This window comes from Syngnathoides biaculeatus, chromosome 5 (assembly GCF_019802595.1).
Source record: "Syngnathoides biaculeatus isolate LvHL_M chromosome 5, ASM1980259v1, whole genome shotgun sequence".
NCBI lineage: Eukaryota > Metazoa > Chordata > Actinopteri > Syngnathiformes > Syngnathidae > Syngnathoides > Syngnathoides biaculeatus.
The window spans coordinates 1,661,344-1,688,925 of record NC_084644.1 but is presented as its reverse complement, the minus strand read 5'-3'; the positions used below and the strand labels follow the sequence as shown (position 1 = coordinate 1,688,925).

General features: G+C 47.8%; 4 protein-coding genes across 8 annotated transcripts in view; 2 read left to right on the top strand and 2 right to left on the bottom strand.

Annotated features, from left to right (window-relative positions):
- The window catches only part of triob (trio Rho guanine nucleotide exchange factor b), a 96,758-nt gene extending 91,441 nt beyond the window's left edge, over positions 1–5,317 (top strand). The window contains 9 exon segments of the mRNA XM_061818949.1: positions 61–190; positions 273–300; positions 435–597; positions 884–1,005; positions 1,082–1,160; positions 1,266–1,466; positions 1,703–1,841; positions 1,923–2,109; positions 3,510–5,317. Of these exon segments, the coding sequence (XP_061674933.1) occupies positions 61–190; positions 273–300; positions 435–597; positions 884–1,005; positions 1,082–1,160; positions 1,266–1,466; positions 1,703–1,841; positions 1,923–2,109; positions 3,510–3,913 (1,453 nt within the window). The 3' untranslated portion in view covers positions 3,914–5,317.
- Positions 5,318–7,061: 1,744 nt separating this feature from the next.
- cabz01093075.1 lies at positions 7,062–10,850 on the bottom strand. The gene is made up of 3 exons (XM_061820303.1): positions 10,775–10,850; positions 10,375–10,454; positions 7,062–9,228 (listed from the first exon to the last, which is right to left on the bottom strand). Exons 2-3 carry the CDS (start codon positions 10,443–10,445, stop codon positions 8,160–8,162), a joined length of 1,140 nt encoding a protein of 379 aa, XP_061676287.1. The 5' UTR covers positions 10,446–10,454; positions 10,775–10,850; the 3' UTR covers positions 7,062–8,159.
- Positions 10,851–12,572: 1,722 nt separating this feature from the next.
- Positions 12,573–15,263, bottom strand: si:cabz01093077.1 (C-C chemokine receptor type 8). The gene is made up of 3 exons (XM_061820524.1): positions 15,101–15,263; positions 14,842–15,014; positions 12,573–14,178 (listed from the first exon to the last, which is right to left on the bottom strand). Exons 1-3 carry the CDS (start codon positions 15,261–15,263, stop codon positions 13,492–13,494), a joined length of 1,023 nt encoding a protein of 340 aa, XP_061676508.1. The 3' UTR covers positions 12,573–13,491.
- A 3,024-nt stretch (positions 15,264–18,287) lies between these two features.
- The window catches only part of cobl (cordon-bleu WH2 repeat protein), a 35,192-nt gene continuing 25,897 nt past the window's right edge, over positions 18,288–27,582 (top strand). For 3 of the 5 annotated variants that reach the window (XM_061820791.1, XM_061820792.1, XM_061820788.1), the window contains exons 1-3: positions 18,288–18,406; positions 18,648–18,789; positions 25,165–25,335. In XM_061820791.1, the coding sequence (XP_061676775.1) occupies positions 18,761–18,789; positions 25,165–25,335 (200 nt within the window). In that variant the 5' untranslated portion in view covers positions 18,288–18,406; positions 18,648–18,760. The other 2 variants (XM_061820790.1, XM_061820789.1) reach the window with 2 other exon arrangements.

Sequence of the window (27,582 nt, the reverse complement as noted above, 5' to 3'; positions counted from 1 at the left end):
AAGCAACTCCGTCGCGCAGATATTCTCCGAAGCTGACGCCGTCTCTCTTCTTCGGTGCAGAAAATCCCTCTCGTGGCACACTGCACTTCGTATCCGCCGCAAGTCCGAGAAAAGAGACAAGGACGGTAGGAAATTGGAGAACGGCTACCGCAAATCGCAGGACAACCTGGCCGGCAAAGTCTCCGGCAAGGTGCGGCGTGCAAATCCTCACAGCCGTTCTCTTTCTCGCTTTTATAAAGCCTCCCCCGAAAATTGATATTTATGTCTTGCAGCTTGTGAATCCCAACTTCATCAGTGATGGTGAGTGCAATACTGGGTCGACATGGAAGCTAACACACATTGTTTGCGCTGCCGGGCCACATAAAATGACGCGGCAGGCCACAGACACGCTTTTGTGTTCTTTCAAAAACCCGCCGTCGCCCTCCGTCGCGCAGCTCCCCCGGAGTTCCTCGTCCCGCTCGGCGACGTGGCGTGCGAGAGCGGCGACAGCGTTACTCTCAGGTGCAAAGTGAGCGGCCGACCGCGAGCCGCCGTCACCTGGCGAGGGCCCGACGGCGACGCGCTCAGCAACGGCGGACGGCACGGCATCGCCTACAGGTAACGACGTGGAGGAAAAATGCTCGCAAGATCCTGTGGTTTGATGAAGTCACGTTGGCGGTAGAATGACATCCACAAAAAAAAGGAAGATTTTAAACTTCCCGTTACGGCTTCAGAAAAGCATCGGCATGGTTGCCGAGGTTGCGCAAAACAGGATTCGGAGATACAGCGACAACAAGTTGCTCGGCGTCCTCCGCTTGCCTTTTACGCTTTTCAAGAACGTGTCGCATCACAGAAGAGAGACGAAGAGCCAAAAGGGGAGATGTCGTTCTCCTTTTGTGCGCAGCGAGACAGGCGAGGCAACTCTGTGCATCCTCGGGGCGACCGTGGAGGACAACGGAGAGTACACGTGCGTCGCCGCGAACCCGTCCGGTTCCGTCAGCTCCTCGGCCGGCCTCAGAGTCTCAGGTGAGACGTCGCGTCGCCTGCTCCAAATGTCCCGAGTCCACCTGGGCTTTCAAACCAAACCCAAACATTTTTGCAGGAAGCCCGGATGATAGCAACAATGCAATTTGGAAACGCGGTTTTGAGTCCCACTACACTGACATTTCTGAACTTGGAAGGTAAGACCGCACGCTTTTATTCTATTTTACGAGCATATGAAAGCCACACGGTTGGTAAGAACTTCAAGTTCTTGATCCATTGATCGCGATATTTGCGGCGGGCAGAGGCCGCTTCTCAGTGACCAAGCGCTGCGACCAGCGAGGCAGCAAATGGACCGTGGCGGCCAAGCACGTCAACAAGAAGCTGCTGCGTCGGGAGCAGGTTCTGCAGGAGGTCAAACTCCTGCAGACGGTGGATCATCCCAACCTGGTCCGCTTCCTGGACACGTACGAGACGGCCAGCAGCTACGTTCTGATTCTAGAGATGTAAGTACGCCGTGTATGCTAGCGATTTGGCAAACGGTAAAAAGCTCCGATTCTAGTTCGACCAATACACGAAAAACACACAGCCGAGTGAGTTCCATTTTGAAAAGCAGTTATTAGAGTTCATTATTTCTCCAAATGAAGATGCTCATGACATTTTGGGATATGCGGGACTCTCCCCATTGTTGCCGGACGGTCAGCAACTTGACTCCGGTCGCGTTTCCGGCTGCTGTGTTCAGGGCAGACCAAGGTCGATTCCTGGACTACATCGTGAGCTGGGGCAACCTGACGGAGGAGAAAGTGGCCCTGTACCTCCGAGACATTCTGGAAGCGCTCCAGTACCTGCACGGCTGGAGGATCGCGCACCTGGACCTGAAAGTAAACGCCGTTTGGGTTTGTCGCACCGCTGCGGAATGCGGGAGGAGTCCTGACGGGACCGCGTGTCGCTGATTTCGGCAGCCTGAGAACATCGTGGTGGAGCAGGTGTCCTCGCAGCCCGTGGTCAAGCTGACGGACTTTGGTGACGCGGTTCAGCTCAACCCCCCGTCCTGCTACATCCACCCTCTTCTGGGCAGCCCGGAGTTCTCGGCCCCCGAGCTCGTCCTGGGGCGGCCCGCCTCTCTGATGTCCGACATGTGGAGCTTGGGTGAGTTTCCGAGAATTTTTACTTCGCGGCGTTTGATGTCTCGGGAAAGGAACGCTCAGCTGCCGTGTGATCAACTTCACACCCCACACCGGGTGTGCTTGATCGTCGATCGCGATCGATCCCGGGATGGCGTGCTCAAAAAAAAAAAAAAAAAAAAAAACGCTAATGCAGTCTCTTCGCAGATATTCTACGTTATGTGCAAAAAAAAAAAAAACAATAATCCAATGCAAATTTAAAGTATAACATACTTAACTATTCAGTTTGTGGGCATTTGCAATATGATTCAATGAGTGAGGGATGACTGGTGGTTCCATCCAATGGCACAATTCACATACGTACTGTAAAAAAATGAAACAAAGAAGCCGCTGGTTTCTTTTAGGCAGCACACGGAACTTTGTCGAACAACTGCCGCTGCTCCGCCACTCTATTTTTACTAGCTTACGTTTCACCCCGCCCCGCTCTTAAAGACGTACACTCATATTTACAAATGCCCATCAATGGGTTTTATAATGAGAGCGTCCACCACGGCTTCTTTAGTTAGCAACACAGTCTGGGTAACGTAGACCAAAGACGAGCTAGACATGCTGCTTGTGTTAATGGAGAAAGTTCAAAAAGAAATGCTGTTGTTTTAAGATGCAATGACTGTTGGAGTCTGTGAATAATCGAAGAAAAAGTGATAAAACTGGACGAGATTTTGTCTTTTCCGAGTGGGAAAGGTCTGGTCTCGAGCCAAAATAGAAAGTGCAGGATCAGATGGTGTGTCATTTGAAAATTCCACCTTGGCACAGCCTGATCCAGGATGAAAGCGCAGACAATACACTGCACAAAAAGCTCATTCTGTATTTTAAAGACGGGAGGCAACATCACATTAACCTTAAAACAGTTTGGGAGCATCATCATCGTCCCCCCCCGTCGGTAGCTCGCGAGAGGCTGGCTGCTTCAAAAGTAGATCTTGGGGTAAAAAAAAAAAGTCGGGGCACCCCTCCCCCACACCGTCAAATGAGGGTCAAGACAAGAAGACTTTTATCAACTCATTTTTTCGCAAAGATAGACCACCTCCGAAACGAAGTAACGTGTACGTGCACCTGCTGCATTTGGCAGAACGTTTGCTTGAAAAGTCAAAAGTTATTCATCACCAAATGTAAGAAAAAGGAAAATTGGAAGACGCGATATCGTGGAGCCTCCAAGGATTATTAACACGTTCCAATTTGTTTTGTTTCCTTTGGTTATCGGGACGCAATCTCACTCATTATATAGTAATTGATAATGCGGAAGGGGGGGGGTGTGTATTTTCCTTAAAGAAAAACATGCAAATAAAATAATGGAATTTTGCAACGCGGTGCAAAGGTCATCCCCGCTTCCCTAGAAATGACGGCATTTTGAAATGAAAATCTTCGCAGGTGTGTTGACCTACGTGGTCCTCAGCGGCGCGTCGCCCTTCCTGGACGAGAGCCTGGAGGAGACGTGTCTGAACATCTGCCGGCTGGATTTCAGCTTCCCCGAGGACTACTTCGACGGCGTGAGCGTGGCCGCCCGCGACTTCGTGCGGCCGCTGCTGCGGGGCGAGCCCGAGCGCCGGCCCTCGGCGACCGCCTGCCTGCGCGAGCCCTGGCTCCGCCTCCCGGGCGCGGCCGAGGGCGACGGGCGATACGCCGCGCGGCTCCCGCCGGGCCAGGGCCGCCCCTCGCGCCTGGACACGTCCCGGCTCATTTCGTTCATCGAGAGGCGCAAGCACCAGAACGACGTCCGGCCCGTCGGGACCTTGAAGGCGTTTCTGCGCAGCCGGCTGCTCAACCGCGTGTGAGGGGAAGGACGAGGTTTTATGCCGTTCTCTGCTGAATTTTCCACACCGATGCCGCGTCCCCCACGTCCAAACCCCTCGCCCTCCTCCCGCCCATCCATAGCCCCCCCCCCCCCCCCCAGTGTCCTGCTTCTGCTGCTGCTCGCTGCTGACTTGACTGAATGATGACTCCGCCCCTTCCCCCCCCCACACACACCCACCCCTCCCTCACCTCGGCGTACGGCGTTTTTATGCCCGCGCAACACACAAAACGGACTTCCAAGCCCGACTTCGCGACGAGAGAAGCGAGCCTTCCTCTCCTCGCGAGAGTCGTACCGTATTACCAAAAGGAAACGGAGTACTGCGAATAGTCGCTGCGTGTCGGGCTGCTTTTAGTTGACCACAGAAGAAGCCTTTTTCTTTGTAAAAAGAGATGACCTTTTTGTAAGCGAAACTGTACAGTTGGGCAACAAAATACATTTGCAACTTTTGAGGGAAAGCCGCGTTCCTGCCGTCGTCTGAAGGAGGAGACGCAAAAAAGATGCGAGAGCGAGGTGGTCCCCGTCGTCACGGCGACGCGCGAAGGAAGCCCCGAGGGCGTCTTCCGTCTGCGGCCGCTTTGGGCTCCTCTCGCCGACGTGGCGAAATGAAAATGAACTTTCAAGGCGACGCTTCTTAGATGGCCGCCTTATCTGTAAATAAATTGGTCTCGCTTTTTCATTCGTCTCTTTTCTTTTTTTGAGAAAGAATCTGTTGCCACCGAACAAGGTCGCTCATTTCGTTCGCAGCGTATGAACAAATTTGGATAATGCGCTCGTTTTGCGTCACTTTTCACGTGCGGCGTTGCAGCTTGAACATTTATGCAACTATTTATGACGACTTGTGTTGTAGCGCTAGAACAAAATAACGGCATGTACGTGACTGGTACTGCGATAGACGTCTGTATTGTGTTAACTCTTTTTGTATTAAGTTCAGCACTAAAATATCTGCGCAATGAGGAGCTTCGGCAACAATGTAAAACGTGTATCTATTTTTCAAAAATGGCACTTGGGCTTTTTTTTTTTTTTGTCATTGTTTCCTTCCGTAATAATACCAAAGTTTTGCCGTTTGTTTTCCTGTATTCCAATTTTTTTTTTCCGTGTTAACTTATAGAGAGCACAGTGAACCCAGATATTCAAAGAGTTTACATGACTGACCTTTTTATTTATTATTTCAGGAGAACGTTTGGTGATTTTTAAATGGCCGATTTCCGGCCGGACTTCACTTTGCCGGCTTTTGTGTTTGCATCCTCCAGCGTTGCGGCGCCGGCTTAGCGTGTGCCGCTTCGTCCGTTTCGGAGACGACGACGTTTCTTTTTTCTTTTATGTGAGCGGTCGAGAAACGCTTGCTAACATTTGGTGGCTCGAGAAAAAAAAAACGTTCTACTTTCATCATCGGAAGCGTTGTCATTTTTCATCCGTCTTCGTGCGTCCCTAAATAAATCATCATCTAATTTTGTCACGGCTTCTTTCGCGCAAACTATGTTGGAAGTAATAAAATGCCTTTGTGAAGCGCCCCCCCCCCCCCCCCCTGGTTTTTCCATGTAAAGATGCACAGGGAAGGCCGGAGGGCATTTTGCCCGAGCCAGGATGTAAACCTCAAGAGAGCGTGACTGTTGTTTTCATATTTGGAATATGAAAAACGCCGACTGCGGCAATGTCAATTTGAATGTTGTATGATGACTTCATTTTTACTTTTTGCATGTACATTCCTCTGTACAGAAGACTCGTGTTTACATGTAAGTGTACATATTTTAGTTTGTGGTGTTATTTTGCCATTAAACGTTCAAAGAGCAACCGCCTCCTCGTGTGCTGAATCATCGTTGTGTCAAGGACACGTGCGTGAAAATCATATGCCGAAACAAAAGATAAACAAGTAAATGTGTAGTACTGTGGCACCTCTGCTATCAAAATTAATTCGTTAGGGAAATCATTTCGTAACGTGAATTTTTTTGTAAGTAGAAGCGCTTTTTTACGTGTAAACAGCCTAATCCGTTCCAAGACCACCGCCAAAGATAAGCAAAGTACATCGTGTAAAGAATAAGAACAATTGTGTTCATTTACCTTTGGCATAGAGCGACTATGCGAAGGGAAGGGTGGGTGACGAACAAAAGGCATCATGGGGGACGGAAGAGGAGGCGAACGTTTGACAGCCGAGAGAAAACGCGGACATAACTTGAGTCCACTGAAGTTTCTTAAGGCCCATCGTGATGAAAGATGAAGAAACTTGCAAAAAACTCCAAAAAAATTGTACTTTACAAATGTGTGCTAGCGTGAGTCGGTGACAGGCGAGTGTCCAAGGGCTCTAAAATGCATCATGGGTAAAGACTGACGTCCCTCCCAGCCAATGGGATGCCGGGAAGCTGCTGCGGCGATAGCCAATGGGAGGGCGGCTCTATCCCGCCACACAAATCGAGATAAAGCATGTTTACATTTGGTGGAATTTGGGTGATGTGAATCCAGCGCCTATTTTTTCTTTTCGTATCCCGAATTTCCCTTCGTAACGAGACAATATTTGACCGAGGAGGCATTTCTTAACCTGAGACGTCGTCGTTTTTATGAAAGTTTTTTAATATCATGTCTCAAAATGTCTCTCTTGTGTTTTGTTCGTATGTATTTCTGAGGAACCGCGTGTTGCGAAACGCTGGAAAAAATGACGCTCTTGACAATCAATGTGGTTTTCTTTGCGGGGAGCTGCAGACGAAGGCGTGATGACGCTCTTCTTGCACAAGAGAAGCCGCCGACTGCTGTGCTGAGTTTTGCCGTGGCTTGCGCTTTGATGTCGGGTCACTTTGTCTCGGCGTTTGTTTCCTGCGTCGACTTACGATGACGACCGAACAGTGCACGGAGGCCTCCAAAAACGATTGCATTTGGAAACTTGCCTTCGGCGAGATACAATCACATGCCGTCTCGCCGACATTTGGTACGATAACAATATGATAATAACATGATCATAACATACAAGGAGTTTGTCTGTGGTAGTTGGAAGCGCACGAGTAGGACAACAGGCAGCCGTTTCGACCCCCGAAAATTAACTAAAATACTTTGGAGACATACAAATATGTAAAAAAAAAAAAAAAATACGAGTGGATCACCGAACATCCAGGAATTGAATGCAAGCGGAATGCAAGAAGATGTTTGAATGTCTGCTGGTTTTAATCTGACGCGCGTGCGTGCAGATTAATTTCTACCTTGAGTCATTTCACTGTTTTGATGGCATCGCTCAAGGCTTTGGAAAAGTTTGGAAAGATGAGATAACGCAGGCATTTGCTTTTCCCATTTATTTATTTAAAAAAAAACATTTTTTTTTTTTGTTGTCAACACGGCGGTAATAGCATGGAAGCTTGTTTGTAGCATTTACATCAACGGCACCATACTAGTTCTTTTTTTTTTTTTTTTGCATATTAAATTAGCGATTGAATAATTTTGGCTGTTGATGTGAGTGTGCAATCTAAACTTGAACTAAGCGATGTTGAAAGTGCAAGCAAGAAGGCAGAGTTTTTCTTTTCTTTTTTTTTTTTTTAATTTCCGCCTTATGAAGCTGCCATTTTAGAGGCGGATGGACAGAATATGACACGAGTAAATATGGCCACTTTATAATGCTAATTATGCCGAGGAAAACCGCAATCGTGATTGGCAGTTTCCAAAAACAAAACGTCGGGAAGTCGTTTTGTGAAAAATTGCCCATGTGGACGCTGTACTTCTTTGAATAATGTGCAGTACGTCTGCGTAAACGGAATATGCGTTGGTTCGTATGGAAGGAAATGAGCGCAACGAGGATTTTATTTTGAAATGTCACGGAAAACAGTATTTTACTTTGAAATGTAAAATCATCACATTTTCAATAGTTGCTACAATTCGCCGTCTGAAATTCACCGTCTGTGCCACCTGGCAGGGTTACTTCAGGTCAAAACCAGCCGGCCAATCCGGTTAGACTTTCTTCGGATGTGACGTCACGTGACTAAGAAAGCGTAACTGTGATTGGCTGGCTGTTCGCTTCTGACCTGCAGTAACCCTGCCGGGTGGCACAGGCGGTGAATTTCAGCCAGTGAATTGTTAACATTGAAAAGTTACACCGAAATACAACGATTGAAAATGTGATCACTTTACATTTCAAATTCAAATCCCGGTGGCGCCCATTTCCTTCCGTAGGTTTGCTCGCTTGTGGCAGTTAACGGCTTTATTGCTGGTAAAAGACGAGAAAGGTCCCCAGAAAAGGCCTTGGGGCCACTTCACACCGCCGTGCTCCTCTCGTCCACGCTGGTGGTTTGGGAGATGTTGGACACGCGGAAGTGCTGCTCCGGTACGAGGACCTTGACGAGCCGGCACAGAGCGCACGGCGTCCTCCGAACCAACCTGAAGAGGTTCCTCCGGAACTTCTGCCCCACGAAGACGTACAGCACGGGGTTGGCGCAGCTGTGCGTGAAGGCCACCACCTCGGTGACCTGTAACGCCTGTTCGATGGCTTTGCTGCTTTCGCACTCGGTGTAGACGAGCAGCAGCTCCAGCGCTCTGAAGAAGGACGCCACGTTGTAGGGCACCCAGCAGACGAAGAAGACGGCCACCGCCGTGACCACCACGCGGACGGTCTGTCGTCTGGGCGACTGGCCGGAAAGCAGCCGCCTGACGATTTGCGAGTAGCAGAAAGTCATGACGACGGCGGGAACCAACAAGCCCAGCAGGTTCATCTTGAAAAGGCCGAAAACCCGCCAGAAGTGAGCGCCGCCGTTGTCCAGAGCGAGCGGCGAGGGGTACACCGGGAAGCAGAAGGTGACGTCGGCGCGACTGGGCTGCTCCTTCAGGTAGAGCAGTTCGGGAAATGAGGTCAAAAATCCTGCCAGCCAAGTGACGGCTACGACCACCACACCGAAGGAGCGAGCGCGCAGCTTCAGGGTGTAAACGGCGTGCACGATTGCTAAGTACCTGTCGATGCTCATCAGCGTGATGAAAAAAATGCCAGAATAAAAAACGATGAAGTGAACGCCCAGCAGAGCTTTGCACATCACGTCCCCAAATATCCACCGGTCCAGGTTTTGGTACGCCAGGAAGGGAAGGGTGCTCACCAACAGGAGGTCGGCCAAGGCCAAGTTCAGGAGGCACACGTCCGTCGTGTTGCAAATTTGCACCCCGCGCAGCAGGACCCACACCACCAGAGAGTTGCCCGCGAGGCCCACCAGGAACAACGTGAAGTAGACGGGCGGAAGGAAGGAAGCCCTTTGTCGCCCGTAAACGCACAAACCGTAGTCGTAGTCGTCGGGGGAAATGTACAGGTAGTCCAGCGTGGTGGCTGTTGAAGTCGGCCTGAAGAAGACATCAAGTGGCGACGTTTTGAACTCTTACGAGATTCTAACGGACGAGAACAAGTTCAAAAAGAAGGACCACCGTTCATTCCTTTCCTGGCCCAGTTTCGCTTTGTTCTGCATTTCCTCAGATGCCAAAAACCGTCACACTTTTGAGCGCTCGGGGTCTCGAGAGCACATTTTCAAGGCGTCGCTCTCGTCTCGGACGTGAGGAGTCCCGTTCGGGCTCTGGATTTTCCGTCTCGAACCGCCAACTGCTCTGCTATTTTTCAACCTCATGAATATGCGAATGAGGACAAGCGCATGGGGAACCCCCCGCCCCCGTAGTGACCTTCACGACGTCGCTGCTCGAGCCTGAAAATTTTTTTGGGATGATTGCAGTTGGCGGCGAGTGGGTGTCTGATCCGATTCTTATTTTGTTCCCGATGAAACGCACTTGTGGTGCTCCAGGGCACTTTAAGGATTTTAGTTGCTGCTTGTGGATTTTTGCCAAATTAATTTCAGCATCTTCTTTGGGATTCGGGTCCCGTTTTTTGTCCGGCCGGTTTAAATGTGTGCATTCGAGTCGACCTCCCGAGAAGGCCGACGACGCCAGTGGCGCCGAGAGCGAGAGCGAGAGCCGAGACTGGGCCTCCATAATCGAGCCTTTAGCGGACTCCCAGCAGACTCCAGACTGGAGTTCTGGAGGCACGAGTGGCTTTTGCCTAAAGGAGGTTTCGAACTAGCATCCGGACCTGAACTGGCCTGTCAATCGCCGGCTGATTTTTCGAAAATGTGTGGCGGCGACGCCTCAAACGTGGTCTGCGTTTTGGATTTTTGCACTTAAATGTACATTTGACTTCTCAATAAATGTCGAGTTTTCGTTTTGGCCACGGGCGAAGGTGGTCATTCGGTGTTTGGAATGAGCGTAACCACGGCAACACATGCGACACACAATGGAGCGGACTGAATGTTCGATTCCTCCTGGAATTCATCCGTCGAGAACCGGGTTGGGGGGATTTTAAGCGTTCTCTAAATCATAATCAAAGTACTCATACAACATTCCTACCGAGGGACCGTGTGGACAAGTTGAAAAGCAAAATCTTTTGCTGATGGATCAAATTTGATGACAACAATTCATCGACTTCAACGTAAAATTTTTGCTCACCTTGTTAATCCCACAGCGCTGTGGTTCCCTCCCAAGTCGCTCGGAACCAAAGATGAAAAATCTTCGTCCATCGCTCCTGACTGTAAAATGTCAAATTTGTTCGATATTGATATGAAAGGTTCCTCCTGATTCCAATTGTACGTTCATTTCAAAGTGGTTTTGCTTATTGCAGTGTCGTGACTACTTTTAAAGTTGACCCTCTTTTTCCATTGAGGTGAGGAAATTCGATTTCAGTTGTAGAATATTTCCACTTTGCACCTGTGCAGATTTGGCGTCTTGACAGACTCAAACAATACCGAAACTACCGTTCCATCTGTTTTCTGATCCAACCGTGGAATTTGATGAGTTCACCTGCTCGTAATTCCTACATTATAGAGAGAAAGCAAAAGAGGAATTTTACCTTCAAGTGAGCTCAAGACGTGGTTGTTGGTGATAATCCCCGCGCCAATCGCTTGTCACTTTCAAATGACGATCGTTGTCGCTCTGTTGTCTCACCGCGACACTTCCTCAGGCGCTTTCACATATTTGCAGTAGAACCATGAGGGACTTGTTGCTTGCGAGCTTTCAAAAAAAAAACAAAAAAAAAAAACGTGATTTGCAAATGCTGTGCAACGCCTTTGTGACACTTGCACAAGTGTTGCAAACTGCATCTGCTGTTAAATGTTACAGCTCAACATTTGAGGTCAAATGCGTTTGGGTTTTTCCGACAAGTCTCCAAAGGCCAAATGTCGAGGGGGATTCCTTTCACTGAAGGCCACGCAGACAATCGGACCTCGACTGTATTGTCGACGTCCCGATCTGATTTCTGACCGGCTCAAGCATTGTTGGGTCAGATTTTCTCTTCATTTCAACCATCTCTGATAGTGCACAGCCGCCCCCCCCCCCCCCCCCCCATACACACACACACACACCCTTTCGCAGGGGTTCAGCAATGGACCTTTCCGACCTGTCAATCACTCGTACAATAATAGCCAATCAGATAGCCGCATTGCGCGCATTGACACGCCCCTCTCGCCGTATTGTCCCACAAGAAAAGCTGGTTGTCAGTAGCGGGCGCTCGGACAAGTTAATGTTACGAAGGAAATGATCCCCAGATGCGCTTGGGGAACGTGCAATGCTGATGAAAGATATCCTGCTAGCTTACAAGGGGCCCACTTGATTCATTTGCCAAAGCCTAAAACACAGTTGACGAAGTGTCTACGATGGATTAAGGCTCGCGGAAGAGCGCACGTACAACTAAATCTGGTAAGTGAACAACTTTCACTTTGTTGGCGTATCACTGACCTACTGAATGAAGTGTGCCATGTTTTATAACTGAAGACGCGCAAATGCGCCATGTCACGCAAGAAAAAAGGTCGATTTGTATCGCATCGGACTTTTAAGACGGAGCACTGGCCAAGTCACTCACTCCAATGCAGACTCCAATGATATTACTCGTGATCTTTCCAAGTAAAAAGCGCTCACCCTGCTTCACATGCGCAGTACGATTCCACTATTTTATCCAGTTGGACTTCAATATGAAGTTTGCGAGGCCTCAAACTTTTTTGCATCGATCGCCAACGTTTCGTTGTAACTCTGACATTGCGTTTCGCTCTGTCCAAAATACTTAAAATCCGCGTACGTATCCTTGCGGGGAATAGTCGAGACCTCTCTGTAGAACTCTCTTGGACGAGTCTGACGCATTTGGCGAAAAACATACCACATCTTCAAAATGCTAATCCATCAGTATTCTTAATGCGTAAGTGTCGTTGTAGAATAAGAATGAATTAATAAACATATCTCAAGTATGCACCACCTCACGGAACTGATAACATACCCGTCCCTGACCATGAATGGGTTAATCCCGTGTACGTATCCCTGCGTGAAATGGTTGAGACCTCCCTGTGGAACTCTCTCGGACAAGTCTGACGCATTTGGCAAAAAACATACCGCGATATGATCTGGAATACGCGATAGAGAATCGACTTCAAACGTGTTCTGCGCAGTCGCCATTTTGGAAGCTTGTGGGACATGGCGAAGGGGGCGGAGCTTAAGATCGCCATCGGAAAGGTCCATTGAAAATGGCAAAGTCAACTGACGAGGGATTGTAGTAGTATTCTAGATAAATATTAACATATTATATAAATATTCCACAACCTCTGAGTCCCAAAACACTTTTAATTGCATTTCAAACACAGTCAACAACTTTTACAGCGGTTACAGTACATGGAAGGCCCAGCGAGCATCGCAGCACAAACAGGCTCGTGAGAGCGAAGAAGTAGCGCAACTAATGTGAAAAATATCAGATATAAAAGCATAAAAAAAAAAAAAGATTTAAAAAGGGATAACATTTTGACTAAGGATAAGGAAAAACATTGGCTGTCCATCTTTAAATAGAATAAATCATAAAGCTGCACATTTGGCCAATGCGGACGTCGACCTGACTCGGCAGGTTCATCTCTAAAATTGAGAGAAAAAATGTTTTTTCAAGCCTTTGCAACAATGAGCACGTTTTCCACAATATCAAGTGGAAAAAAATGGATACAAAAGGGATGGCATTTTTGATTGGCGGGCGGCCCGGCATGTCTCCGGGGACGCCCGTTTCCTCCCCCATCCCCAAAACGTGGTCGGAGACCCTAAATTGCCCGCAGGTGTGAAGGTGAGCGCGAAAAAAACGTTTGTTTCTGTCTGCCCTGCGATTGGCTGGCGACCAGTTCAGGCTCCGAAGGCGGGACGACCCCGGGTGAGGATAAGCGGTACGGAAAATGGATGGATGGAGGTGAGTTTCGCGCCTCAACCACCACCGGATGCGACATCATGCACATCAGCACCGCCGCTTGTAGCTCAACTTCCCATTCATCGCGTCGTTTTGCTTTAGCTCCATAAAATTTCATATGGACCTCCCAAAAACTTAAACCTAACCCTAACCCTAACGCGTTGCCTCAAGTGTCTTAGCAAGTGCTAATTCTTACAAATTGTCCACAGGAAGCTGATAAGAAGGCAGACCCCAGGAATATTTAAGGGCGACTTCAACACGACCTCTGGCGGATTGATTCGGCCAAGTCGTACCTGCGCTGCTTCGAAAAATGATCATCAGTCAGTTCCCGGAGTTCCCGGAGATGGGATCCTGCGAGTATCCTACTGCGATCTCAGAGCCGTGTTGGAAGTTTCTGTCTCCGAGTTGACCGAAGATCTCCGCTTGGAACAGTACCTGGGCAACAAATTGCCCAAAGGCTCCCGGAATTTCTCCCCGACCAACGCGTAAATGACGGGATTCACGCAGCAGTGCGAGACCGCGATGATCTCGGACCAGGTCGTGGCCGAGTCGATCGCTCTCGAGGCTTTGCGGCTGCCGAGCATGGCGAAGAGTTGCAGCGTTTGAAGGAAAACGACAACGTTGTAAGGCACCCAGCACACAACAAACACACCCACCACGGTTAATATCAATTTCACAGCTCGAGCCTTCTTGGAGTTCCTCGTCTTCGACACCACGAGCAGGATCTTCACATAGCAGAAGATCTGGATCGGTAGACACACGAACAGGCTCACCGTGTGCTCACGGAAGTTTCGGAACATCTTCCAAAACTGCTGACTTTGGTCCGGATAGAGCGGCTTGCAACTCAGGGAGCTGTCGTCGTCTGCCACCACGGAGGCGAATGTGACCTCGGGGGTCGCCATGACGACGGACACGAGCCAGACGGCGACGCCGGCCGCCGGCCCGTAGCCGAGCGTCCGGGTCCGCGTGACGGCCACGGCGTGGACGATGGCCAGGTAGCGGTCCGCGCTCAGCAAGGTCACCAACAGAGTGCCGCTGTAAAATCCCAACTGCGGAGGACGGCACGGAAAACACAACACGTTAGGGTTAGGGTTGGGGTTGGGGTTGGGGTTGGGGTTAGTCTCGCTGTGGCGCCCGCGAGATTCGGCGTCACAACTACACACAACGGCAAGGACAACAGTCGCTTTTTGCGTCGTTGCTGATAGAGGCAAGCGCAACAAAATACATTTCAAATAGACCAAAGGGCGGCACGCTGGATCAGCTGTAAAGCGTTGGCCTCAGAGTTCTGGGGATCAGGGTTCAATCCCAGTCCTCCCCTGTGTGGAGTTTGCATGCTCTCCTCGGGCCTGTGCGGGTTTTCTCCAGGCGCTCCGGTTTCCTCCCGCATCCCAAAGACGTGAAATCTAAATTGCCCCAAGGTGTGATCGCGTTCCCTCCGACCGGCTGGAAACCAGGTCAGGGTGTTCCCCGCCTCCTGTGGGTTAGACTAAAGTTCATGAGGGTTAGGGGTCGCCACAGCGCGTCATCTCAGATGAACGTTCATATTTGTTCGCCACAGTTTTTTACGCCGGATCCCCTCCAGTGAGAAAGGAACTCACGACCCCTGATTTCCCAAACCAGTCCTCTAACCGCTGAGCTTTGGCGCCCCGCGAGCGTTTCCAATCGGTTTTAACGTTTTATTCTGGATGAACCGAGAAGTGTTCTACCCCCACCTGGTAGACTCCCGTCGCCACTTTGCACGCCGCCAGGCTCTGCGAATTGTAGGCCCACAGCAAGAGAGACAAAGCCAGACTGAGGTCTGACAGCGCCAGGTTGAGGAGGCAAACGTCCGTCAAGGTCTTCAGCTTGACGTAGCGCTGCAGAATCCAGAGCACGCTGGCGTTGCCTGGGGAAGGTACATTTTTCCAATGTTTTTCTTGAAAGATTCAAGCGGGGAGGATTTGCAAACGCGCCGCTGCTTTGTGAACATACCGAGCAAACCGAGAACGCACAGGACGCAGAGGACGGTCCGCATGGCCGCGAATTCTGTCGAAACCCGGGGACTCTCGTCGCAGCCCTGGCTGCAATTTGCGTCGGAATACTCGTCCTCATACATGTCCAAGTAAACAAACGTCTCGTTCATTGTTGCGTCCATGAGTCTGCGGAAGCACAGGGAGACCTTATTTGGGCAAAATAAAAGCATCCCCATTTTTGAAGATATGACATCAAAAATAGAAGGACAGCAAGTCCATCCTGGTACAATCAAATCTTCAGGAAAATCATTTTTCAACCATGTCAGTTTACATGACCGACGGTAAACTCTTCGAGGCAGCCGCCGCCTCGCCGTCGTGGCTCAGCCAAGCCGAAACGATCCATAACTATACATAACTATAACGATCGGATGTGCTAAAATGCTCCTTGAAAAGTTCTCGTTTTAAAAGTACGTCGCGGCAAAGCCGTCCGTCAAATTTGAAATACGATCGCGATGAGCAAAACTCTGACGCCGGCGCTGCGGTCTTGAGTTTTGCTGCTTTCCAGGCCCGACTGTCAGATGTCGCGGGGCCACAACATCGACACCCGTGCGACCCCCCGCTTCCTGTCGCGCGCGCACAAATGCACAAAACGACAAAAGTTTTGTGTCGCAATTGCGGGTGAGCTGTCGCAAGCCGAAATGAAAGTCTTACCAAAAGAAAAAAAATGTGCTACCACCTTCCGCGGCAAAATCGCTGCTCCTCGCTTTGTGTTATGAAACAAACAAACAAAAAAAAGTCATTGGCCATATTCTCTGGGGAAAATCGCTGCTCCCTCGTCGTCTGCTTTGTGGCGAACGTTAAGATTTGCGTGTCTCACTTCACCTTTTCTTCACGCGGATCCTGCGGCAAAGCAGTTTTCTGGTAAAAAAAAAAAAAAAAAAAAACGCCGAGTGAAGGTGCTTTTTCCGACATGCGTTTTCTCAGAAAACGGGCCCACGTGTGTGGAAAACACGACTGCAGAAAGCTAATAACAAGCCAATCGCCGCTTTTCTTTCAGAGGTGCGATTTTTTAAAAAAAATTGCCTTTTTTTTTTTTTTTCCAGAACCAGGAAACACCCCCACACGTGAGATTGGGTTTTCAGTACTTGCTTGTAAGACTGTGCTGATGTGTATTTTTACATCCGGCGCCGTTTGTTCTTTTTCGTTTGTTTTCCGCGTGTGGTGGAAATCATTGTTTCCTGTTTCTCTTCGTGCGGAATTGATAATGTCGTCTATAAAAGTGAATTCAACAGTTTAGGCCTCCTGTTGGCAGCGCGTACGAGGAATTATTTTGGTATTCTTAGCCTGGGAATGTACAGTTTGTTAAAAATTTGGATTTCAGCTTGTCATTTCATCAATGTTCTTTTTTTTGTTTGTTTTTTTGCAATAGTATTTGAACAGGGGTGGCACGGTGGAGCAGCTGGAAAGCGTTGGCCTCACAGTTCTGAGGTCCCGGGTTCAATCCCAGATGCGCCTGTGTGGAGTTTGCATGTTCTCCCCGTGCCTGAGTGGCTTTTCTCCGGGCACTCCGGTTTACTCCTCACGTCCCAAAAAACATGCAACGTTAATTGGACACCTTAATAATTGCCCCGTCGCTGTGATTGTGAGCGCCGCTGTTTGTCTCGATGTGCCCTGCGATTGGCTGGCGACCAGTCCAGGGTGTACCCCGCCTCCTGCCCGTTGACGGCTGGGATAGACTCCGGCACTCCCCGCGATCCTTGTGAGGATAAGCGGCAAATAGATGGATGGATAAATCATTCCACAAGTTATCTCCTCCGATGGAGACCATCAGTTTAATTAATCGGACGCTCGAAATTGACCCTAAGTGTGATTGTGAGTGCGATTGGTTGTTTTTCTCTATGTGCCCTGCGATTGGCTGGCGACCAGTCCAGGGTGTACCCCCGCTTCCTGCCCGTTGACGGCTGGGAGAGGCTCCGGCACTCCCCGTGACCCTTGTGAGAATAAGCGGCAAATAAAATGGATGGATGGATAAATCATTCCACAAGTTAACTCCTCCGATGGAGACCATCAGTTTAATTAATCGGACGCTCTAAATTGCTCCGAAGTGTGATTGTGAGTGCGATTGGTTGTTTTTCTCTATGTGCCCTGCGATTGGCTGGCGACCAGTCCAGGGTGTACCCCCGCTTCCTGCCCGTTGACGGCTGGGAGAGGCTCCGGCACTCCCCGTGACCCTCGTGAGAATAAGCGGCAAATAAAATGGATGGATGGATAAATCATTCCACAATTAACTCCTCCGATGGAGACCATCAGTTTAATTAATCGGACGCTCTAAATTGCTCCGAAGTGTGATTGTGAGTGCGATTGGTTGTTTTTCTCTATGTGCCCTGCGATTGGCTGGCGACCAGTCCAGGGTGTACCCCCGCTTCCTGCCCGTTGACGGCTGGGAGAGGCTCCGGCACTCCCCGTGACCCTCGTGAGAATAAGCGGCAAATAAAATGGATGGATGGATAAATCATTCCACAATTAACTCCTCCGATGGAGACCATCAGTTTAATTAATCGGACGCTCTAAATTGCTCCGAAGTGTGATTGTGAGTGCGATTGGTTGTTTTTCTCTATGTGCCCTGCGATTGGCTGGCGACCAGTCCAGGGTGTACCCCCGCTTCCTGCCCGTTGACGGCTGGGAGAGGCTCCGGCACTCCCTGTGACCCTCGTGAGGATAAGCGGCAAATAAAATGGATGGATGGATAAATCATTCCACAATTAACTCCTCCGATGGAGACCATCAGTTTAATTCATTGGACGCATTGGATGATTTGATTATGATTTGAAATCGATCATCACCGCCATCGCTCCGTCTGAGACCGACGAGAAAACGGCTGGTTGGATGGAGGGCGGTGCAGAAGAATTGACGGCTGGGTAAATCCGCGCTGCGCCCCACGGAGGAGGATCGAGCCGGGATCTTCTGCTGACGGAGGCAGGATCGCGGACCTCGCGTCAAGTTCGACCGAAGAGAGCCCGTTCAAAACTGACGGCGGCTTCAAAATAAGAATCAGCAGAGGTGCAGTTATTTTTTTGGTATCAAATGACAAGTGCTGACACGATTTACTCGTGTAATTTTTTTTTACTATTAACTCATGAAACGGCTTACTCTTCGGTATGTTCAACAATTTGCGAACGACAACAAAATAACACCGGATGCATTGGACATTTATTTCGTAGTATACCGGAAGTTAACCTTTAGTTTTTGTCGTATATGTTTGGAGTGAGCGTGAAGATTAAATCAAGTGGATTTGACAGGACTACCGAAAAGTGGCGATGAGCAAGTGAGTGGCTCTTCAATCAAATAGTTTCCATGATTGAAATTATTACTATTTTAAACGTCATGGTTGTACTATTGTGTCGTAAGTTTGCCTTTACGACATTTTGCGCGCTGTGACCTTCGTCATCTTTGCTCACCCACTTGTTGGACTCTATGACGGAACGCGTCACACTCGTTACCTTTTGGGACCGAAAATCTGTTTTGTGTTTTGTGTTTTTTTATGTCATTTTATTTATTTTTTGTAGTGCAAACACGGCGGTTACACGTGGCTACGATGCTACTTTTAGGCGCAAGCACGGTGGCAATCCAGCGAAGTTGGCTTAAGTAGCGCTGCGATCTTCTCCTCAAGTTCACCGCAATGAGCGAACCTTCGGAACCGGCGGCCGGGTAAGTCGCTCCAAGTCCTAACCTAGCATTGATGTGAACTGGCCAGTTGAGTTATTAGATAGTTAACAGTTTGTGCGTTATCGTTGATATGAATGAATACCGAACACGAACAGGTGCTGACTGGCTTCTGATTGAGCTTCCATTTTTTTTTTTTTTTAAATTGCATTCCCCACCCCACCCAACCCCCGCAAAAATTACATTTTACATTTTTTCTGTAGTTATTTTCCTGACTAGAAATGTACTTCAGAATGATTTAGGCTCTTGTCATACTATTGGTAGTACAGTACTGCTTTTGAATGACATCCCAGTGCGGTAATGTGTAGTGAGCGGTTTCCTGTCACCAGAGAGTTCCAGAATGAGCGTGATAACCCGACCATCCCCCTCCCCAATGTCCCCCTTCTCTGGTCCTTCTGTCTTTTCTCTCTCTTTCTCTCTCTCTCTCCCTCTCTCTGCGAGCCAAACCACGGAGAGAAAGGGAAGGTTGCTCTTTTTGTGTGCTGTTGGAGCATCACTCGATTGAGGGTGTTGTTGGCAAGCCGGAATGAATGATTTGAAGCAGCGATTGCGTGTGGCAGTTGCGTCCATTTCGCACCAACGGTTGTTGATGTTTTGACCAAACTCATCAAGGACTGCACGTGTTTACGAAATGGTTGCGGTTGCTTCATTTTTCTCACCCCTGTGATTACAAATTATGTCACGCGGCCACACTGATAACGATGGCGTTAATCCAGCGCACCAAGCGGTGTGACTCGGCCCGGGATAACCAGGATATGATGGTCGTAAGTGGACTTCACTGCGATTTGATATCTGCACCCAGCATTTTAATACTTGGGTCATCTCTGTGTCCCTGTACACTTGTGAGCGTTCACACTTTTATTTCTGAGATTGATCCTCCCATCGAGGCTGTGTGCAGCGCAGGGGTTTGTCAATTGCTTAGCAGCAGCAGCAGCAGCGAGCCCTGCGTCACTTGGTGTGGTACTCGGACTACTGATGAGCTGGCTCAAAGTATGTTGTGTCTCCTCAGTACAGCTCGTAGCGCTCTCAAATGTAAAGTCTTGAAACTTCCACATCACGGGAAAAAATGTCTGCGGTGTTGCGTCACATTTCCATGCCCTGACCGCATGGTTTCACCTTTTTTTTTTTTTTTTTTTTTTTTTATACTGCTCCCGAACATCCATGCGACGATTTGCTGGCAACCCGTTGAGGGTGTATGCAGCTTGCCTCACTGTTGTAGACTTTAGTTCACCTCTGACGTTTAGCGAGGATAAACGATACAGAAAATGACGAGTAACCATCCACGCCCTCGCTTTGACGGAGGCATTTCTGACTTTATCGCTGCGCAAGCTTAAAAAAAAACAATCAGACTGAAAAATTGTGGACAGATTTTTGCAGCGAGTTCTTCATAATTTTATACTTTCAGTCTTCCAATCCAAACACGCACCCATAATTATTGCCTACCACGTCCTGTTTCTGTCGACTTGCTTACTTCCTGGCTGCTTTGTTAACTGCTGATCAAGTAGAAGATAATACTCACTGAAGTTACAACACGACTCTCGTATTTGGATATGCCTGAAAGGCCGAGCAGTCGTGGGAGGGCATTTATGTCGGTGCAGAATTTGCCCCAAGAAGTGAGGCCGTATGATTTCTCTGCATCCTCCTGCATGTCAAATGATGGGAAAATGTGAGACAGAAGCAAGTAAAAGTCTCCACCCAAGACATTCCAAAATTATCCGTGGTAGAGCTTCACGTGGTTTGCCATGAGCTGAGCACTCCTGCCAAAGACAGTTCAGGTTCTTTCCCCCCCCCCCACCCCTTCTATCACCTTCTAGTACATGCACACTCTTAAAAAACGGGTGAAATGCAACTCGGAAAGCAGAAATGACAAAAATGATCGGGTAAACTTTGTTAATCCAGACTATTCTGGACTCATTCAGAAGTGTCCACGTTGGTTTGTTCTGTCAAAAGCAGTTTGGACGTGAAACTATTCAGTCGTGACCGACGAGACCAATGCCCGAACCTGGTCTCGTGTCCCTCCGGGGGACAGGATGTTTCATAAGGAACCGTTATTACTGGTGTCTAATATTTCCCTCATGTATGCTAGCTAAAAACAACAATCCAAGAAGTTCAGAGTCTTAACGCTTGTTCTTGCCCCCTCCCCTCCAATTCCTGGTGAAACACAACACTGCGAGTCACCTGGTAAGAACATGAATTTGTTTCTGTGCTCAGCGTTGAGCATCCATTGCGGACAATCTCGTGCAGCTGTTCCGGGCGAGACGTGTATTTTCGGAAGCCCGCTGTCGCGTGTGAGTCACCGAAGTATGCGGCTTTGTCAGAGAGGAGGACTGAGCGACCGCACGTGTGCTTCGCCAGTGGAAATGAATGGAGCCGTGCTGTTTGCAAATAGGGCGCGGGCGGAGGCCAAAATACACGTTCGCATATCGTCTCTTTATTACATGAGTCATGGAATAACTGATGATGCCGTGTAAGCATAAAGTAACAAACAAATGTCGTTGGGTTACTTGCAATTCAGCAGCAAAAATGTATGGACTCCATCAAATCTTTTTAGAATCCACAAGTTAGCATTCACAATTAGCATTAGCGTGTGATTTTTCTCTATTTATTTTTTATGGCAAGTGGGGGGAAAAAAACCCGCTATCTAATATGCTAATTTATACATACATCATCTTACATGTATACTCCACTTCTAGTAGTGTCACTTTTGGTCATGCTTTTCACTGGTCCAGCCGTGCAACAAAAGCCCGTGCGGTACACAAAGTCACAGGCCAGATGGTTCCAGGCAGCGATTTGGTTCCGGGGCAGTGCGTGTATGCCTTTGTTGATATTTTTCATTGCTTCAAGGCAGAAATGTTCGTGTCAACCAATGTTTTATTATTATTATTATTATTGGTAGAGGATAATACGCTTGATAGAATTTGGGACATTGGTCCGTCACAGTCGGATGTATTTTTACCGCTTTTCAACATGAGCTTCAAGACTTGCGCTGAATTGTGTGACTGACTGTATGTCAACGCTCAACAATGCTTCATGTGTTGTGCTTATGAATTTCAATTTGTGGGTCAGGTCCTTCTTTTCTCTTGTTGCTCAGTTTTCAGTCATTCAGCTTCTCCTTGCGCTGACGTTTACGAAATCGGCTCCTTGTGTCAAACTGCGGCCTGCACTTCCCAGCACTCAAGTGGCGGAAAGTGGTGTAAACATTGGTTTCCATGGAGATGCCTGCTCCATGGCACCCGAGGGGTACGCTGGCGTGGCGTGTGCGTGTCTGCGTGTGTGTTTTCTCGCTGTGTAAGGCGCAGTTCAAAGTCGTATCGGTCACACGCGAATTGTATCTAATGCAAAAAAAAAAATCACAAACATTATTATTATTTTTGTCAAAACGCAAGCAATATGTCTCCAGTAGTTTGAGCCGCTCTACTACAACTACAGACAGTTAACTGACAGAATACTTTTACGACATTGTGATAAACAGCCGCTGAGAGCAATAAAAGGTTGCAAATATTGACTATCATTTTTGGGAGAGGAGACTCAACGGCATGCACGGTTGTGGCAAAGTATTCTTCCGTACGGGGTAGTCGTAGCTGTGGTTTCAAATACGCAGAAAATTCAAATCAAGCGTTCGAGAAGTTTAATTTTTCTTCGGCAGGATTTACACGGCTTGCCTCGACAGACACAAATCTGATTGCTGTCCCGTTTGTGTAAAGAGTGAAATTTGATCCAAGAATTAAATCAGGATTGGGCACCTTTGACCTGCATTCAAGGTTTAGGATTTGAATTTATCATAGAGTGCAATTAGATTCATATTCAAAAATGTTTGAAATTGTGCAGTTTCTCATTGATGAAACTGGATCTTCTGTGCTGTTTCTCAATGATTCCTCCGCATTTTTTTATTTTCAGTGTTTCACATGGAACAGACACTAAGTTGACAGTTTTTAAAAAAAAAAAAAAAATTATTTCGACTACGCATGTGAAATTGACAATTTCTCAATATTGATTCAGTTTCAAAGAAAATTATAATGTGTTTAACTGGGACATCCGCCTCACTTTTCTGAGTCCAAGGTTCAAATCCTCGTGCTTGGTTCCTCCCACATTCCAAAAATATGTACGCTATCTGACTTGAAGACTGTAAATTGTTCCTTGGCGTGAACGTTTGTTTACCTTTTGTGGCCCGCGATCGCCTGGCGACGGGTTTCAGTCGCTCACCAAAGTCAGCCGTCCCTGGCTGGAATTGTTGTACAACCCAATTGAATAAAAATGATCTTCGGACCGAAGTGCAGCATAATGGAAGTAACGAGGTGCGTGTCCGTCCGTCTGACGTTTATGTCTGAATTTGGCTTTTGAGATTTGCTTGATTTGGTCTCACGGTCACTCTCGCTCAGCGGGGAGATTTTCGTCAAAGCGGCCACGTGTGCGCCTGTGTCAGGGAGGAAGTGGGGACACGCCCACATTTTACAAGGACGCCATCTATAAAATGTGTCATAGTTTGTTTTCCAGAGTATTTCACAAAGGTCATCAAATCACGTTAGGTGAAGCGTCGTCAAATTCCAAAGCAGCTGATAACTTGGATCGATCGTATCTCATTTGGAAGAGCACTTTCTCCATTGCGTAATGATTGAGTTGAGTTGGGTCACGTTGGCGTTAATGGTTAACTTAAGGTTAGAGTCCGTTTGCTTTGCCATCTTTTGTACATTCCTGCCGTCGAGTCCTTCTTTTGCTGAAGCGGAGTAACTTGACTGATCCGCAATTGAAACATTCACGCGTGCGCACACACGGACACCCTGTCTTGAGCGTGACAAATCCTTGGAAGTTGGAACCGGATTTATAAACAGCGGGGCGGTCAACAATTGGGGAACTTTGAATCTCCAGAAGGACTCCTTCTGACGTAAGTGCGATGTTTTCCTATTGTTATCTATCCTGTGTTGAGACTGGGAGTGCACGAAGGCGGACAATAGCAATTAGTGTTTTTGTTTCTGGCAAATCAGCTGGAAGTACACCGTCCTGACTGTCAACAGCGCGCTAAATGCAAGAGCCACACATAACCGGCCGGGCTTCACACGAGGAGGGTCACCGTTCAGGGAGTTTGGAAAAAAAAAAAACCTGATAATCGATTACCGATCCGATCACAAAATGGCGCAAGGAGTCTATTTAAATGGCCTGTTCATTTCATGTACTTAATTCCATCCATCCATTTTCTTCACCGCTTATCCTCACAAGGATTGTGGGGCGTGCCGGAGCCAATCCCAGCTGTCGAGGGGTAGGAGGCTGGTTGCCAGCCAATCACAGGGCACATCGAGACAAACAGCTGCACTGACAATCACACCTAGGGTCAATTTCGAGTGTCCAATTTAATGTTGCATGTTTTTGGGATGTGGGAGGAAACCGGAATGGCCACCCGGAGAAAAGCCACGCAGGCACAGGGGAGAACATGCAAACTCCACACGGGCGGGTCCGGGATTGAACCTTGGACCTCAGAAAACCCCTGTGAGGCCATGTACTTAATTGTTAAAAAAAAAAAAAATACTTGGAATAAATGCATCTTTGTTCATCTTTTCATGCCAGTGAGGCATAGTGACAGACAGAACAAACGAATGGTCTCTTAGATGGCAGTGAGTACATACCCCAATGACGGTACTGTATCTACTTTTTGCGACATTTTTGTTTCCTGATGTGCCGTGAGATTTTTCAACTGTATATCTTTGCTCCAAAAAGGTTGGAATTGGCCGCTCGGGTCAGCTCGTATTCAACAGAACGGCAGCATGTTGGCAAACAACCACGAGTGCTAGCGCTAGCTTGCTAAGTTCTGCAACGTTTTGCCGGCTCGCGTTAAAAGTACGTGAACGGCCTCAAGCAAGTCCTCTCCTGTCCTCAGCAGGACCATTTTTTTTTCGTCAGCATGAACCGCTCGCGTCGTCATCCCCAAGGTTCACATTTGAGTTAAATAGATCAAGCTGAATGATCATAATTGGCAGACGAGATTTTGTTTTGGACTAGTGTTGACGTAGTGCCATCGTGAATGACATCAAAACCGGTCAGCCACTCAGCAAAAAAATACCAATTGTCGTCCGATCCGATGGGCGTAAAGTCTACGAATAACATTTTAGCTAATTTCGCACTTTGAGATGATGTCAGCTCCGTTGATGTCTGTAACAAGCAGCTGCTGTGGCTTGGATGGTCTGGACAACTTCAGGGTCAGATGTTCTTGTGACCCCTGCGTGAAATAATTGCAACAACGGTGTCTCAAAAATGCAGCGGGACAAAATTGGGCTACTTCTGAGATTGTTGGGCGTCTTTTGTCATCCGTAGTATTCTGGTAAGACTTCTTGAGTTCCTGTCGAAACGGTTGCTTTCTTTGCCTCTCAGGAAAAGAATGAAGGCTCGGGCCCCACCTCCACCAGCGGCCCCCCGGCACAGCCTTCCAAACAGCGTACCCGATGCGGGCGTGGAATCCAAAGAGAACATGATTAGACCAAGTGTGGATTTTGAGTTGACCCTTCCGCAGGGATACCGGATCTCTATCACTGAGGATGGCAGGTGAGAAGAACGTAACTTTTGTTTGTTTATCCCCATAATAATGCTTTTAAACCAGAAATTGAAATCTCCACGCGGGTGCACTTTTGTGCCCTTCTTCACGTTTCCCCCATTTGGCCTCGACGGCTGTTTCTGTGCCAGCGGGGGCATTTTCGAGGGTCCTATTCCCAGTCTGAGCAGAGAGGCTTTTGTCCCGGAGAGTCAGCAGATGGAAGCTGAGCTGCTCACGCTCTCTCTGCCCCTAATGAGTTGCTCTCCTCTGGGGCAGAAAATCATCGACTTCTCCCCGGTACAGAATAAGGCTTACATTGACCGGAGACTCATTCCGAGCAAACTTTTTTTTTTTTTTTTTTTTTAGGGAAGGGTGGGGTGGGGTGGGGGCTGTTATCACAATGGAACACTTATTTACAGTCCAACCTTAAAGTCCCTGTAAAGTCAAATCATAGATGTACTTTATTTCTGAGTACTTTGTACATGTTTGAAGGTAATTGCTAAAAAGACTATGAGAACTGTGGAGTCATCCCTCAGTTCACTTTTTGAGTTTGTGATTTATCACATGGAATTTTATTCAATGCCCAACCCTCCCCGCCCACAGACACACAGAAAATGTTACTGCAGAGCAATAAGCCAAAATTAGGTGTATAGACTATTAAAAAAAAAAAACGTAAAAAGACAGGGAATTGATGACGCTAAAGTGCAATGGGCCTCTTACAAAGTACAACTCTTAAGTTTAGCAACTGCATTTCTCTGGTGAAGTGAACCTCATTAGCTACAGTAAAGCATCAAGCATCCACGATTTTTAACAAATTGGTTTTCGAATAAAAAATTCAAGATTTTTTTTTGCTTCGCTTTTCATACGAAAATCGGTACTCGAACGCCCCCGAAAAAACCCGGAAATAACATATTGCGTGCGGCCGGACCAGCTGACCCACGACGTGCTTTGTTGTGAGTTCCCACGCCACCCAAAAAAAAAAAAAAAAAAAAAAAATGGAAATAACACAATGCGCGCGGTGCAAGCCGCTGACCCACCCGTGACGCGCTTTGTTATTGTCGATTCAAACGCCCCCCCCCCCCGAAAAAACCTGGAAATAACAAGATGGGTGTAGCACAAGCAGCTGAACCACCCACGACACGTTTTGTTGTCTATTCGAATGCCCCCTGAAAAAAAAACCCCCCAAAAAACAGAAATGACATAACGCAAGCAACTCGTTTTTGTTATTCTGTATAACGCAACCTCTTGTTTTTCGTCTTATCGAGGACGACCGTATTTACCCCCAATCATGGCTCCAAAGAAGGCAAGTTGCCTGTTTTAAAGTTATTCTGCACTTTTGTTCATAAAAAAAAAAGTTTACAAGGCTGGGGACCGAGTCGCGACAGATACGGCAATGCGTTCCCAGCCTTGCGTTTTCTACTACTAAAGCATACATTTTTAGCACAAAATAAATATATTCCTGAAATTATTTTATTGTGTGTGTGTTTAAACTATACATGTATTTCTACTCTGCAGCTCATCAGGAAAGGCCAAAAAAATACTTTTGACGCTAAGATGCATTTGTATTAGTTTTCGTAGAGTAGTCATAGGGAACTATTGGGGGAAAAAAATTATCCAAAAAATGGAATTAGCAGCTTCAAAAAATATGTTGGAAATCCCTGAACATCATTTTGGACACCTTACAGTAAACAGTCTGGCGTTAAAAGTTTGAAAAATATGAATTCAGATGATTATTTTTTTTCCTCTCAAAACAATTCTGATTGATAACTGCCAATTATTCAAATGTGATGACCTTACTCTAATACTCACTAAAAGGAAATTCAGCGTGTCTTTTTTTTTTTTTTTTTTACCATCATGAAAACAAATATTATTATAAAAACGACCAACATGGTGCGGGGTGGCTGCACATTTCAGGAAGAAAATAAATGGGCAGGATAAAATGTGTTTATAATTCTCCATCGTCATCATTTTGACGAAAGCATGTTGAAAACTGTCGAAGTCTCCTTGAGGAGGACATTTGCGTATTTTTAAAGCCGAAGGTCTGGCACTCCCCTCCCACGATGCGGCCATCTCCCCACAAAGACGCCACGCCGCGTGCTGACTCTCGCGTTCTTTATTTTCGGGTTGGCAGGTTCCACAGCCGGCATCCTTAAGTCCAAGGGCGTGTCCTCCGTGTCTGTTTTGCTTGAACTCGTTGCCACTTCCTGGTACTCGACGCGATATTGTCTTGGTAACCCAATCACCTCTTCCAAACTGGC